This window comes from Vulpes lagopus, chromosome 4, assembly GCF_018345385.1.
Source record: "Vulpes lagopus strain Blue_001 chromosome 4, ASM1834538v1, whole genome shotgun sequence".
In the NCBI taxonomy this organism is placed as follows: domain Eukaryota; kingdom Metazoa; phylum Chordata; class Mammalia; order Carnivora; family Canidae; genus Vulpes; species Vulpes lagopus.
In genome coordinates, this window is record NC_054827.1 from 95,493,287 (window position 1) to 95,509,587 (window position 16,301).

General features: G+C 34.8%; 1 protein-coding gene across 9 annotated transcripts in view; it reads left to right on the forward strand.

Annotated features, from left to right (window-relative positions):
• UBE3A (ubiquitin protein ligase E3A) overlaps positions 1 to 16,301 on the forward strand; it is a 95,343-nt gene that overhangs the window by 21,335 nt on the left and 57,707 nt on the right. For 2 of the 9 annotated variants that reach the window (XM_041751408.1, XM_041751410.1), the window contains exons 2-5: positions 327 to 390; positions 2,532 to 2,651; positions 4,143 to 4,356; positions 5,813 to 5,857. In XM_041751408.1, the coding sequence (XP_041607342.1) occupies positions 4,205 to 4,356; positions 5,813 to 5,857 (197 nt within the window). In that variant the 5' untranslated portion in view covers positions 327 to 390; positions 2,532 to 2,651; positions 4,143 to 4,204. Of the gene's footprint in view, positions 1 to 326; positions 391 to 2,531; positions 2,652 to 4,142; positions 4,357 to 5,812; positions 5,858 to 16,301 lie in introns of those variants that run through there. The other 7 variants (XM_041751413.1, XM_041751418.1, XM_041751409.1 and 4 more) reach the window with 6 other exon arrangements.

The following is a 16,301-nucleotide window of genomic DNA, read 5'->3' on the forward strand; positions in this document are numbered from 1 at the left end:
CATATAGTCAAACAGTTTTTATATATTCTCAGCCCTTTTGGAGGGAGGAAAGAATAAAGAAATGGTATGCTGTCAGCTCTGTGGATGAATATGGAAAATATGGCTCTGCCAGCTGAAAGCACCAAGGCAACAGAACCTGTCTAACCACCCTTGCATGTGTCCTGGCAACAGCATTAGGGACACTTGTATGGTTTTGGATATTCATAAATATTACAAAAAATGAATTTCCTTTCAATGGATTTTTTGGGGATTTTTTTTTTTTTTTTTTTTTTTTTAGTTTATCCAGTTTTTGTGAAAAGAATTGAGTGAGGTGTTTTATATTTTAGGTTAAAAATCTGTAAGAACCTGATTTTAGAATTCACCAGCTCCTCAGAAGTTTGGCGAAATATGGTATGTTGCTATTTTTATATTTTGGAATTCAAAACTGCATGTATATCTTAATGTCATGGTTAGAATAGTGACAAACATTTTCAGCAAATTTGGGTGCCTACCATTTTTAAAGCATTGTGCTAGGTGTTAAGTCACTGTGCTACCAGGTAGACTATGAGGGACATAAGTGGGATCCTGAAAGAAATCAGAAGAGGTTAGTGTGTTATAAGAAGTGAAATCTTACGTATGAGAAGATTGAAGGGGGCAGGTTTGGCTGTTAGACGATATGAGTTAATAGTAGCTTCAATTTGTTGAGCTCTTACTATGTGCCAGGTACTGTTCTGAGCAAATTATGTGTTGGTTTGTTCATCTTCAGGACAGCCCTCTGAAAAAGACACTACTCTCATCTTAGTTTTCCCTATGAATGCAGTGAGGCTCAGAATGGTTAAGGAACTTGGCCAAGAATTGCCATCTAGGAAATAACCAAACAGGAACTTGAATCCAGGTTGGCTCTGGAGCTTGAGCTTGTTTGTGCTCTGTTGGAATACTGGACCTCATAAAAGAGGAGCCTAGAACTTGACTCAATAATTTTCAAAATACATGTTGGTCTTTAATGAATTAATTTACCTCAATTGATTAGTCAAGAGATTTTAACTTTATTATTTTTATGGTGACATGTTAGAAAGTTAGACTTCTTTGAATCTTTTAAATCTACATACACATTTAGTCTAGTCTTATGAGAGAGAACCCAAGAGAGGACATTGTTCATTTCAGGGATGCCAATGCCTCTTCCTTATTTGACTTCAGGAATGTCTTAGGCTCTCATTAGGAGACTGGTAGCTCTGATTGGGAAATTATTTCTTTCAGGGGTAATAAGTCTTACTTACTGTAGTCTCCTAAAGTTATTTATATAGACTAAAGAGACTAAGGCCAGTCTTCACCCTTATCTGAATTTGAAGCCAAGTTTTTAGGCTGCTGCAACACTGAACATTTTGACTCTTCTCTTGGTATTTTCAGATACTTTACTATTTTATATTGGGTTTTGGGTCCATGCCAGTAACCACCTTCTATGATTGTCTCTTGTCACTTTGAAAGTGTTAATTATCAAGGGTATTTTTTTCTCATTTTTCCTCAATTCACTTTTCAGATTTGGCCTTGGCTATACAGTTTGATAGGGAAATAATCAAGGGGAAGAACTACTTGCACAAAGAGTTCTCGATCCTGGGTTATTTCAGATCTTTGCCAGAACTATATATAGGATTAGGATGCTTGGTAAGTTTGAACCATGACAATCAAGAAAGTTCAGATAAGGCCAAGTAAAGGGATCAAAAGATAACTAGATTGAGGGAGGAGGACGTATTTTTATATTTTGCCAATCTCTTTCATGGAATTGAGTATTAGTGGGTTTATGGTTGAGAAAGAATAGAACACATTTTCATGAAGTACCCCAAGAGGTTTGGGCTAATGTTTGATTACCCTACTAAATATAGAATAAGTGGGACTAGACTTGAATGTGTGTGTGTGTGTGTGTGTGTGTGTGTGTGTATATATAAATTATCCGTTAAGCATTTAGCTACCTGGAAAACCCTATGACTGTTAGTCTCATTTAAACAATTGCCAAAAAGTGGGATCTCAGTCCATATTCTAAATATTTGCTCAGTTACATACATATACTTAATGAAACTCTGTATAGTAAAAACTAAAACCAAAAAATTCCAACCCTGGATAGCAGGTCAGTAGATCTGAGTTTTAATCCAAGGTTCAACACTAATTCTAAAATCTTGAGTGAGTCCATTAATCACTCTCAGTCTGCTTAATTTGTTTTTTTGTTTTTCTTAAATTCTTATTCTAGTATCTTTCGTGATCAGGTAGAGCCAAAGTTGTCATGAGACTCAAGCAGGATAACTCTTCACCAAAGTGCTTTTGTAAACTGTAGCACTCCATAAAAGTATAAGAGATTATCACCACATTTTCTCAAGAGATCATTTAAGGGGGAAAAAAATAATGCTGGAAAACAGTCTTTAAAAGCATTTCTATAATAATTACTCTTCTGAAGAATGTTGCATTGACACCTAATTTAAAGCTTTGAAGATTATGTTTTGAACAATGGATTGGGTTTATATATTAAAGTGTTCTAACTAAAGGTTTGTTTAATTTATTAGAGTTATTAAACCTACGATCAGATCAAGTTAGCAGCTAAACTGGTGTGACAACCTGTTTTTAATCAGTGACTCAAAGCTGTGATCACCCTGATGTCACCGAATGGCCACAGCTTGTAAAAGGTAATTTTGAATGTTATTTTACAGCCTTTAAAAGGCTGTTACTGTAAAGTAAAATACATACTGTACAAAATGAAGAAAATGTATAGTTGGCAGGAATAAGTAGTATACCTAAGTGTTGATGTGCTTCTCCATTTAATATCCTTCCTGAAATATTTTATGCCCCCCCCCCCCGGATCTATCTGTATAAGTAAACAGGAAAGTATTTTTCAAGAATGTCAGGCTTTTAAATAAAAAATATCATTCTGAACATTATAAAAGCTATGAAAAAATGCTCAATGTGCATTTAATGTGGTGAGAGTTTTAACTCAAATGCTGCTTTAGAAATTTTTACAGGTTTAATAAAACTGATGTAATTTACTCTTGTAGAGCGTTACAGTGGAGGTAAAAGGAGTGGCTTGCATGCTGGATAAGCTACACCTGTTATTATTGGAAGTGAGCCTCCATTTGAATGTTCTGGCTCATACTGCAGTAGAGTAGGAAGTATTTTGTGATTACTTTTCTGTAATCCAAATCAAGACCTAAAATAGAGACTCTTCTAAGATTTATTTTTATTTTTTAATGTTACTTATTGTTTGTTTTAAAATTCCTTTTCTGGTTTGTTACTGTGACAAACTTTAGGTTAACCTAAATCTGTACTTTTGAGTTTTTTTTCCCCTTTGATTATATCCTGAATTTGGTAAAACAATGAACATGTACTAGACCCTTACTTCCAAAAACTGGACAGTAACGAATAAAGAGACTCTATAGTGGGGCCAAAGTGAAGCTTGGAAACTATTGCTAGATGTTAATTTAATAGTTTTGGGAATCTGAATGGTAACTAAGATATGTTTAGGTAAGCTATTCATAATATTACAGAAATATAAGCAGAATGACTAGAAATTTATTCAACTGTGTACTTTAGCATATTACTGTAAGAAAAGTGTTTCTCTTAGTTATTTGTATATTCACTTTTCTCTTAATTAAAAATAATTTCCATTTTGAGTAGAAAACAACTTGCGCTAATAACAATGTTTAAGAGGCCCAGGATAGACCTCTTTTAGGGTAATATCTCTTTCAATTCTTTCATATTCTATCCTTCTGTTAGACTGAATTTGTTTAAATTACTTGGTTTGACATATAAATGGTTTTTTGAAGCTCACTTGAATATATGTTAATATTAAATGATAATCCACTTATATATTTACAATAATTTGGTGACAGTTTGATGCTAATGTTTACATACTCTTTTGTTTAGGGAACAGAAATTGGAAAACTACCATTTGATGATGTATTTAATTTCAATCCCATTTCTTAAAACTTTGTAGTGTATATTGTGCTTTTAAGACTCCCAATTTGTTTTCCTTCTTGCTTATGTCTTACCTTTTTGCAGTAGTATTTTAATTTTCCTGTCATTGTGTCCTCATTTTTTTCCCTCTCTCTCTTTCCCTATTAATTTTGAAAGTTTTGCCGCCTGCGTGTTTGAAAGCTTCTAATCTGCCTTTCTTCCCTTAGTGCCAGCAGGTTTATTTTTTGTTTTGCAAGCCTGCTCTGCCTCCTTTACAGTATGACATCTGATGCTGGAGGGTCGCACTTTCAAAAATGAGTCAGCTGGTACATGGGGGTATCATCAGTTTTTAGCTCTTCTGTCTGAGACATACAAACAAGTTTGGAAGCAATCTTGGGGTACTTACCCACAAGGCTGGTGGAGACCAGGTGTGTCACAAAGGTGATTTGCTTGCTCCCTGGGGGAGAGGGTGGAGTGAAATTTTTGCATTTGTGTCAGTGCCAAGTCACCTGCCACCTCCAGCATGCCCCAGTTTTTAGTTCTAATATAACTATGCAAAATTGAAAATAAATATACTGCAAAGAGGTTCTAAAATATTTGAGCTGCTGGAGTCTCTTTTTTTTTTTTCTTTTTTTTTTTTTTGCATTCTTGGCCTTGGACTCTGAATGAACTGCAATGAGGGGTAATTTTCATAGTCTAATAAATCAGATTTTTAACAGCTAAGAAATGTGGAAAACAGTTTTTGTTACCTTTTTTTTTTTTTTGATGTGGCTCTGATTTTAAGATTCTTTAGTTAAAATTGTTCAAGATTAGTCTCAAGTCAGTGATAGATTTAGAAATCAGGTTATTGTAAATGTCATTTAGCTTTTGATCTCTTAAAAAAATTGAGAATTTGAGTGTTAGCAATCAGTATTCTATTGATTTAATATACTGATGCTGTTTATAAAACTGAATAGGGTAACAGGAGTTTATTTTTTTAACACCATAGTAGAAATAGGCAAAATTGATTCATACCCCAAAATAAAAATAACAGACTTTTTAGTGCCTAAGAGTTTTGAATATTTCTATGCAAGATAGTATATTTAAAAAATAATAGAAAACAACTGGCAACTATTAATAACAAATCAGTTCATAATTATCCATAGTAAAATTTTAATACCCCAGCTTGGTATACTTTTGATATGTAGTGCATCTTGCCCCAGGATATTTTCAGGGAAAGTTAATTTCATTGTTGAACCAAGATAATAATGATTAGAATGATAAATCTCACTTAAAGTGTCTCAAAATTCATTAAGGCTATTAGATTTAAATTTGAATTACTTAGAGCATAAGTTGGCAAACTTTTTCTTAATGGTCCAGATAATGAATACTTAATGGTCCACAAATACTTTGTGGGGCATAGCTGTATTCTAATAATACAACAAAAATAGGTGACTGACCCAGGCCCTACTTTGTTGTCCAGGAAATAGTTTGCTGACCCCTGATCTAAGTACAGTTTGGGACTGTGAATACCAGTAAATGAATACTTGGAATATTTTGGATAACCAGTATTTGACTGTAGAAAGTTTCATAGTTGTATGTTTTTATTATAAATATTTGACTTTGTGAATAACTGTGATTTATTATACATTATACTGCTTTGTATGTTGGTATCTAAATACAGTGTTTACAGTTACCTTAAAAAAATGCACTGACTTTTATATTAGTCCAGCTTTTATAATAAACGTGTTGAATGGCAATCTCATTTGATAACTTTTTCTTCTGTTAAAATCTTTAGTTACTTTTAAAATTGTTAACAGTTAAATCTTGTTTTCAAATTTGTCTTCTAATATAATATGTCTGCCCCTTTTTGGAATATGGAATATTTTGCTTAATTTTCCTCAATTGCATTTTACAGATCGCCAGGAGAACCTCAGTCTGACGACATCGAAGCTAGCCGAATGTAAGTGTATCTTGGTTGTAGCTGTGGTGTCTTTTAAGTTACCCTAGATTGCTTTAAAGGTGTTATATTATTTGAAAATAATTTCCAAATATAAGAGTAATACAATTTAAAAAAACCAATTGCGAGAGAGGAACTTTCTTATATTTTTCCTACCAAAAAAATTCCTTTAAACTTTGGTACCATATCATTAGATTTCTACTTTTAGGTAGGTAGTTGTATACTCCTGGATTCTAATGTCTTTTTGGTTACCTAGCAGTTGTGGAAAAATAGGGGAAAGAATTCAGGTTAATAATCACTTATTAAATATTTACTATATATAAGGCAGCTGGTGATGTGTTGTGGATACAAAGATGCTTCATGGGGTATTCCTGGGTAGCTCAGCAGTTTAGTGCCTGCCTTCGGCCCAGGATGTGATCCTGGGGTCCTGGGACTGAGTCCCACATCAGGCTTCATGCATGGAGCCTGCTTCTCCCTCTGCCTGAGTCTCTGCCTTTCTCCCTCTCTGTGTCTCTCGTGAATGAATAAATAAAATCTTTTTTAAAAATCCAAAAAACAAACCAAAGTTGCTTCATAATAAGTTCCTAGCCCACAGAATAGTCTAATCACTGTGAAGGACAGGAAAGCAAATCATCAATCATCATAGTAGAAGGATACTTAGGATGCAACAGGAACATAAAGGAGTATTGAGTTACCTAGGTATATAGTAGGAGCCTAATGCAGGGAAGTAGGGGTGGCCAGGGACGGCCAAATTAAATCTTGAAGTGTAATTGGGAGTTAAGTAGCAGAAAGCATTGGCAGGGTTGTTCTAGGCAGAAGTTTGGGTAAAGTTATAAATCGGCACAGTGAGCTTAGGGAACAGTAGGTAGTTGAGGATTTTTAAATCATAAACTGATTGAAAGACAGGAAATTGAAAGGAGATAAGACTTGATAGGGTTAAAGCCTTGCATGCTATGTGAAGGGCCTAGGCCTGTTTCATAGGTATTTGGGGGTCAAAAAAGAATTTGCTAAGGAGAGTGTAGTAATCTTGTTAGACATAAAATTTTAATAGTATTGGCAGCAGAGAAACACAATTGAAGAGAAGTGTTTATGGTCAAGAGAAGTGTGTGGTGGTAGGGTGATCAGGGCTTCAATAGTTCAGTCCATGAAAGCCGTAAGAAGGACAGTGATAGGAATTCAGGATAACATTCCCTGGATGTAAGAAAAATATTTGGAAAGTGAAATAGTTAAGACTTCAGTGATTGGTTGTAGGAATTTAAGAAGTTTAAGTTAATAGGAAAATGGTAATTACTGAAGCAAGGTTTTTAAGGTAGTAAGGGTTGGAAAGAAGAAATAGGTATAGGGATCGCTTTTGAATAAGAGCGAAGGCCCCTATCTTCCGAAACTACTAGAAGGAGCTAAAGATGGATATGTGATGTTAACTATGTTTGTAGGTGTGAATGAGGAAGTCAAGTCATTCTCAAAGAATTTTCTCAGTAAATTCGTTTAGATCTGCTGTACCACTGTTTGTCTCCTTTGAGATGATATGACACATTTCTTGAAAAGGAGGTTCAATTGTTGAGTAAGTTTGGAAACTGCAAAGTTAAACAGGTTTCTTTACTGAAAATGGTGGAAATATACTTTAAAGTGGTGTTATACATTGTGAATCTCCAAGAAGGGACTGTAAGATGTATTTCTCAAATTTATGTGTCCATGTAACCTTTTTTTTTTCATTTGGCAAAAAAAAAATTTTGTGGTAAAATACACATAATTTATCATCTTTATTATTTTTAACTGTGCAGTTCAATGATGCATGCAACCATTTGCCACCATCATCTCTACAGTTCTCTTCGTCTTGCAATACTGAAACTATCTTTTAAACAATAACTCCCAATTCCCCCTTCTCCCCATCTGCCAGCAACCATCATTCTATTTTATGTGTCTGATTTTCACACTGATTAGACTATTAAATTCTGCCTCATACAAAGGGAATCATATATATTTGTCTTTTTGTGATGGCTTTATTTCATTTAGTGTAATGTCCTCGAGGTTCATCCACACCGTGACATGTGTCAGAATTTTCTTCCTTTTTAAGGCCAAATAATATTCGTGTGTGTGTGTGTGTATGTTTGGCATTTTATTCATCCTTTCACCCATCAATGGACAGTTGGATTACTTTCATGTTTTTGCGATTTTTTTTTTTTTTTAAAGATTTTATTTATTTATTCCTGAGAGACACAGATAGAGACAGAGACAAAGACAGAGGGAGAAGCAGGCTGCCCATAGGGAGCCCGACGTGGGATCCAATCCCTGGATTGGGATCACGCCCTGAATCAAAGGCAGACGCCCAACTGCTGAGCCATCCAGGCGTCCCGTTTTTGCTATTGTTAATCTGTCATGAACATGGGTGTCTAAATTGCTCTGAGACTCTACTTCATTTCCTTGGATAGATACCCACAAGTAGAATTGCTGGATCATATGGTAATTCTTTAATTTTTTGAAGAAACTTCGTACTGTTTTTCATAGGGATTGTACCATTTTACATTCCAACCAAGGGTTATAATTTTTCCACATTCTCATCAGTACTTGTAATTATCTGTTTTTGATAGTTAACCATCCTAATTAAGTGATTTTTAAAAACTGTAACTTTGTGATCATGTAACTTTTTAAGAAAAATGTTTTAATATTGTTTGGGAAACAGGGTTTGATTAGGGAACTGAGGAGACTATGAAAACTTTGAAAGTGACTAGGGGGAATGAATGAAGAAATAGACCAAATATTGAGTCTTGTGCTACTGAGCAGCTGGTTGAAGTTAGGAAACTTATCATAGTTGGAGTTTAAAGACCCTTTACTAGCCAGAAAAGTGGCATGGTATTTCAAGGTTGGGTGTTAGCAGAGCAGATGGGGCAGTATGCTAATGGCATGTGCATAGGTTGTTAACACTGAAGGAGTTGAATTTATATGTCATTGGTGCATACCATGATTGGATAGGTTGTGGGGCCAGGCACAAGAGTTGGGTTGGTTACAAAAAGCCTGATAGGTCATAGAGATAGTTCAGTGTAAATAAAATTTTTAGAATGGTGGATGGTGATGATCATGGGATGGGTGTTTAATATGCCTGCAGTCATGGTTGGCTGACAGAGGAGGTGAACCTTTTTGAAGAAAGTCAAGTATTTTGGATAAGAGGGAGCTAAAGTGTTGGGATAGATTGTGAACACCGGCATCGAAGTCGGCATCCAGGTGACTCAGTCACCTGGGTGCAAAATGAAGCTGTTAGTATAATGGGTATAATTTACCAGAAGAGAGAGGAAAGGTATTCACATAGATAACATGACTTTCAAAGTACAAGTTCTGTTTGTGTTATATTTTGTTTTAATGGATATTGCTTTAAATATAAGGAATTAGAAGAATAATGTGTTTTAGTTGTCAGTTCACAGAAAAGGTAAAAGATAGGCAGTGCCTTTTGGGGTATGCCAGGCTTTAGTGAAAGCTAAGAGGTGGAGGGACCAGGACCATTATATAAAGCAGTTGCAGATTAAGGACAACCTGTATTATAAATGTTTTTTTCTAGAGATTGTAGTAGAGTAGATTAGTGGGATGAAGTAATAATAGTAAAGAATAGAAAAGGGTAGGTGAAGTTTGGCACTATGTAGTAAGAATCAAGGATGACAAAAATGCGAGGCATAATAGGATATTTCTCACAAGATTCCAGATCAAACTCTGGAGTTCTGGTTGAGTTCAGTGAACTGTTAAACTGTTTAACTTGGCCATGTTAACATGGACTAGCAGGAAATTATGATGTCTTGATAACGGTATGTAAGGTTCCACACATAATCGCTGGAATGTAGTTCTGAGTCTTCATTTCTGCCCCCATTTCTCAAATTCCTATACCTGTGGAAACCATAATCAGGCAGTAGTTTAGTAAGGTAAATAGGTCCAGGTTCTATAATTTTCTGAGTCTGGATTTACAAAATAGATAATGAAGGATTCTTGGCTTTACCTAAGAATTAACTAGGGTCTTTGATTAATGGCAGCATCTTACATTTATTGAAGTATGATTTTTTGGGGGCACTTGGAGACACATTTGCATTTGACATCCTTTAACTAGGGAGGAGGGTGCATTTTAAATGGCGATTATATAAAAGTAAAGAAGTTACCCATTTGTTTTTAGGTATTCTTAGTGTTTTCTATTCTCCATGGTGCATAAAAACAGTACAAATTTCTAACATTTGCATATCATTCTGTAGTTGAGCCTAGAAATAGAACTAACACAATAACCCAGATCTTTTTATCCAATTGTATGGATATTGTCTCGGTATTTTTGTGTAAGCTTATATATTATTATTTTTTTGTAAGCTTATATATTATTAGAATCTTTTTGCACATACTAATTTAGACTTTTTTTTTTTTTTAATGATTTCAAAGCAGTTTCTAATAACTTCAATTTCTCCTCCTTTGGTCTTTACTCTCCACCCCTATCTTTAATGCTTAGGATATGTTTTCAGGTGTATAACCAAGACAATAAGTGGAACATGGGTAAACGTATTAAGTGATTTATGGTTCAGTGCATATCAAGGCTATTTCTGTTAAGTACTTAGTTTTCTCTACATGTTGGTATGAGCTAGCACTCAGGTCTCAGGCCCATCATTATCTCTTATCTCTAGATAGTTCTCATATTTCTGTCTCCAACTCTAACTTACCCTCTAAGTTGTAGACTTCATATATCCAATAATTGAATGTCTGATTGATTCTCTTAACATGTCCAAAGTAGCTCTTGATTTTCATCCTCTTAAATCTACTTGTCTTGTATCTTTTTGCCATCTCAGTTGGTAGCAGCTCTTTTTTTTTTCTTCCACTTTAAAACTTTGGAAGCATCTTTGATTTCTGTTTCTCACTTAAGTTATCAGCAAATCATGTTGACTCCACCTTTAAAATACCGTAATTCAACCACTTGTCCTTTTACACCATTTCTACCTCTATCACTCTAATTAAAGCCATCATCATTTGCCAAGAGAATGAAATTGTTCCTCAGTAGTTTTGCTGCTTCCATTCTTGGGCCTTTCAGTATATTTTCTATGTAGCAGCCAGATTGATCTTTCCTAAGATTTATTTATTTTAGAGAAAGAGAGAGCATGAGTGAGAGGGGCAGAGTGAGAGAGAATCTGGAGCAGACTTCATGCTAAGCACAGGAGCCTGACAGGGCTGGATCCCACAACAGTTGAGATCACAACCTGAGCCAAAACCAAGAGGCAGATGCTTAACCAACTATACCACCCAGGCAGGTTCCTTCAGAGTGATCTTTTTAAAATCAAAGTTAAACCATGTTATTTATGCTCAGAACTTTCAAGGGCGTTCCATCTAAGAGCAAAATCTGAGGATCTGCCAGGACCTGTATGAGCTCCCTTGCACTTGTGTGGCCTTTCCATTTCTCTTGCTTGTCTTTACACTGGCTTTATGGTCTTGCACTTATGTTTCAATGTTCTTAACACTCGTGTCTACTGTTTGTGACCCTTCTCTAATATCCACATGGCTTCCTTTTAGTTACCTCAGTGATGCCTTATCAGAGAGGCCTTCCTTGACCAAGTTCATCAAAGAATGGTCATGTGTTGTGTTCTCGATTACCCTGTTAGATTTATCATCATAGGATTTAATGTCAGTTGACTTGTTTCACTTTGATTTTTTTGTTGTCTTGTTCATTTAATACTAGAGTGGAAACCTAATGAGAGTGCCTGGTCTATAATAGGTAGTAAATACTTATATATGAAAGAGTGAAATTACTAAATTAATGTAAAATGTTTGTTTCAACCCTTTTAATTCCTTTGCAGAAGTGTAGGAAGAATTTTCTAGCATCAGTGTATGTGTAAATAAATGATAAATATGTACACAGCCCATAGACCTTGTGTAGTTATTTAGCGCCTAACATCTTGAACACTTACCATAGGACAAGCCACTATGCTCCGTACTCTACATGCATTCTATCATTTGATAGGAAAGGTGAGCCTTTTTAAAAAACAAACAATAATGAAAATATTTATTTCTTTAGGTATATAAAGTTTAATTTCTTGAATTTGCATTTTATACGTTTTTTGACATCTAGCTGGCACATAGTGTTACATTAGATTCAGGTATACAGCATAGTCATTCACAACTTTCTACATTATGCCATGCTCACCACAAGTGTAGCTACCATCTGTCACCATACAATGTTATTACAGTACCACTGAATATATTCCCTGTGTGTACCTTTCATCCCTGTGACTTCTTCATTCCATAACTGGAATCCTGTACCTCCCACTCCCCTATACTCATTTTGCCCCTCCTACTATCCTGCCCCCACTCCCTCCCCCTCAGCAGCCATCAGTTCTCTGTATTTATGAATCTGTTTCTGCTTTTTGCCTGATTTATGTGTTTTTTTTTTTTTTTTTTTTAAGATTATAGATGTAAGTTAAATCATATGGTCTTTGTCTTCCTCTGTCTTATCTCACTTAGCATAGTGCCTTCTAGATCTATCAGCATTGTCTTAAGTGGAAAGATCTTACTGCTTTTAAAGCTGGGCCTTTTAATCAGATTAGACTATAGACACACAGCTTGGATCCTTTGAGACTGTAGAGAACTGGTGCAATTTCTTAAATTTTTGACAGAATTCCCCAGTGAACCTAATCTGGTTCTGGCACTTTCTGTTTTAGAAGGTTATTTATTCAGTTTTCATATCAGATTGTCTTTCTTCTTGTGAGTTTTGGCGTATTGTGTCTTTCAAGGAATTAGTTCATTGCATCTAAGTTATCAAACTTGTGGGCATAGAGTTATTCATAGTATATCTTTTTTACCCTTTTAATGTTCATGGGATCTGTTGTGATGTCCCTTTACTTCATTTGCGATAGGAGTAATTTATGTCTTTTTTTTCCCTTAGCCTGGCTAGAAGAGTACTGATTTTATTAATCTTTTCAAAGAACCAGCTTTGGACGTTAATTTTTCTCTGTTGGTTTCTGTTTTTCAATTCATGGACTTCTGTTAGCATATTTCTTTTCTTTTCCTTACTTTGGATTTAATTTCGTTTTCTGGATTATTAAAGTGGGAATGTAGATGATTAATTTTTTATCTTTGTTTATGCATTCAAAGTATAAATTTTCCTCTGAGCACTGTTTTTGCTGCATCCTGCAAATTTTGATAAATTGTTTTCATTTTTACTTAGTTCAAAAGGTTTTTAGTTTCTCTTGTGATTTTTTTTATTGACTTGCTTTGTTTAATCTCCATGTATTTTGAGATTTTCCAGTTATCTTTCTGTTACTGATTTTTTTTTTAAGATTTTATTTATTTATTCATGATCGACAGAGAGAAAGAGGCAGAGACATAGGCAGAGGGAGAAGTAGCCTCTCTATGGGACACCTGATGTGGGACTTGATCCTAGGACCCCAGAGTCATGACCTGAACCAAAGTGAGACACTCATCTACTGAGCCACCCAGGTGTTCTGATTCTGGTTTAATTCTGTTGTAATCTGAGAGTAGACATTGTATGATTTCTATTCTTTTACATTTGTTATGGTGTATTTTATGGCCCAGCATGTCATATATCTTGATGCATGTTCCATGTTAACTTGAGTAGAATGTGTAATCTGTTGTTGGATGAAGTATTCTATTGATGTTGATTCTATCTAGTTGATTGATGGTGCTGTTGAGTTCAACTGTGTCTTTTTTTTTTTTTTTCAACTGTGTCTTTACTGATTTTCTGCCTGTTGGTTCTGTCCAGTTCTGATAGAGGGGTATTGAAGTCTGCAATTATGTTCGTGAATTTTTTTTTTTTTTTTTTTTTTTTTTTTTGTAGTTCTTTCAGTTTTTGCCTTGTCGAGTTTGACACTGTTATGTTTTGAGGATTGTTATGTCTTGGAGAATTGATGTATTGATCATTACATTGTGCCACTCTTTAACTCTGATGATTTACCTTGCTTTGAAGTTGGCTGTCTGAAATTAATAGCTACTCTAGCTTGCTTTTGATTATTGTTAGCATGATACATTTTTCCTCTTTATTTTTCATCTGTATCTTTATATTTAAATGTAAATAATATGTGGTTGGATCTTATTTTTTGACCCACTCTGGTAATCTGTGCTTTCAATTTAGACCACTAATGTTTAAAGTGATTATTGATATAGTTAGATTAATATCTAACAGTTTTGTTACTATTTTCTATTTGTTGCCCTTGTTCTTTTCCCTGTTTCTGTCTTCTGTTCTTTCTTCCTTTGAGTGCTGAGCCTGACTGGGCTCGATCTCACCACCCTTAGAGCTTGGCTTGAGCCAAAATCAAGAGTTGGCTGCTTAACTGACTGAGCTACCCAGCTGCCCTTAGAGTTTTTATATCTTAACCTTGTCTACTTTTAAATAACATTGTATCATATCACAGGGAATATGAGTACTTTATAACAACAAAATAATCCTAATTTCTTGCTTCTGTCCTTGTATCACTGCTGTTGTTTCACGTATGTATATATAAGTGCATATACATATTTAAAATTATACACACATAAGTATTTCATAACTAAATACATTGTGTTATTATTTTGAACAAACTTATCTTTTAGATCAGTGATTATTAAGAAAAATAAGCTATTTTATTTTTACTCATTCCTTCCTCAGTAGTTTGTCATTATATAGGTTTGAGTTTCTGATCTATATAATTTTCTTTCTAAAGAAGTTCTTTTAATATTTCTTGCAAGTTACGTTCACTGACAATAGACTGCCCTCACAACAGATTGCCCTCAATTTTTTATTTGTCTAAGAGTCTTTCTCTTCTCTTAAAGAATAATTTCACAAGGTACAGAATTCTTAGTTTGATGAGGTTTTTTTTTTTTCTTTAAATTTTGATACTTTAGCTAATTCATTCTATTCTTGTATGCACGGTTTCTGAAAAGTCAGATGTAATATTTATTTTTGTTCTTCTGTAGGTGTTTTTCTCCTGGCTTCTTTCAAAAATTTTTCTTTATCCTTGGTTTTCTGTAGTTTGAAAATGATATTCCTAGGCATAGTTTTTTGGTTTGGTGTGCTTTTTTTGGTGGGTTTTTGTTTATTTTATTTTTGACATTTATCCTTCTTGATGTTTTTTGAGTTTCCTGGATCTGTGGTTTGGTGTCTAATATTAATTAAAAAGGGGGTACTCTCAATCTTTATTTTCAGATATATCTTCTGATTCTGTCTTCAAGTTCTTCTGATAGTCCCATTACATGTTATACTTCTGTAGTTTTTCCACAGTGCTTGCATATTCTGTTTTGTATTTTTTTCTCTTTGTTTTTCAGTTGTCACAGTTTCTTTTGATCTGTCTTCAAGTTCAGTTTCTTTCTTCAGTTTCCAGTTCACTGTTAAGCTCATTAAAGACATTTTACATTTTTGTTATGGTGCTTTTGAACTTGGGCTTTTTTTGTTTGGGTCTTTGGTTTTTTTCTGCTTACGTTGTTCAACTGTTCTTTCATGCTGTCTACTTTATCCATTAGAACCCTTAGCATTTTAATCATAGTTGTTTTAAATTTCTGGTGTGCTAATTCTAACATCCCTGCTGTATTTAGTTCTTTTGTTTGCTGTCTTTTCAGTATTTTTTCCCTTTGGTATGCCTTGTAATTTTTCTTGATAACTGGGTATGATTTTCTAGCTAAAAGGAATTGCTATATATAGGCCTTTGGTAATATGGTAGTGAGGTGTAGGGAGGAAGGGAAACATTTTATATTCCTGTGTATAGGTCTCAGTCTTCTAGTGAGCCTGCCTGTGCCTCTGGATTGTGAACTTCACAAATATTTCTCCTTTTTTTATTTCCCTCTTAAGTGGAACAGGATGACTAGAGTGGGCTGGAGTTGGATATATCTTACACAGGTCAGTTAGGCTCTGAGAATACCTGGCAGATTAGGCTTGGGTTAACTAGTTTCTTCTGAGGCCAAGCCTTGTTAAGAATAAAGTGCTCTGGTATATTTCATTATAGTTCCTTTTTCACTCTCCTGCTTGAATATGAGGGGATTTTTCTCCAACATGGGCTATGAGAACCTGGTTGAGCTTCTTGACTTAAATATCACAAAATTGTGGACACTCTGGTGGGACTAGGTCCCCCTGGAGTTTTTAATGGTTAGACTTCTACGTGCTGACCTTCCAGGAATTTGTCCATGATAGTTTAGGTTTCCCTGTCCTGTTATAGGTTCCTTTGGCAATAGCCTGCTCTCTGCTTCAGTAAGCCATGGCTCCCTGTATTTGCCTCTCTCTCCAGTCTTTTGGGCAGCAGTTTGTTCTATATTCTTCTCTCAGTAATCCAAGAAAAGTTGTTCATTTTTTAGTCTGTTCAGCTTTTTACTTGTTTTTAGATTAGAGTAGCAGCTTCCTAGCTCTTCCATGTGGAACTAGAAATCAGAAATTGAGATATAGCATAGATTGGATGCTTTTATTTTCTATATGGAATGGGAGTCAGTATTTCGGTATGACTTGAATTTAGGTGTACTT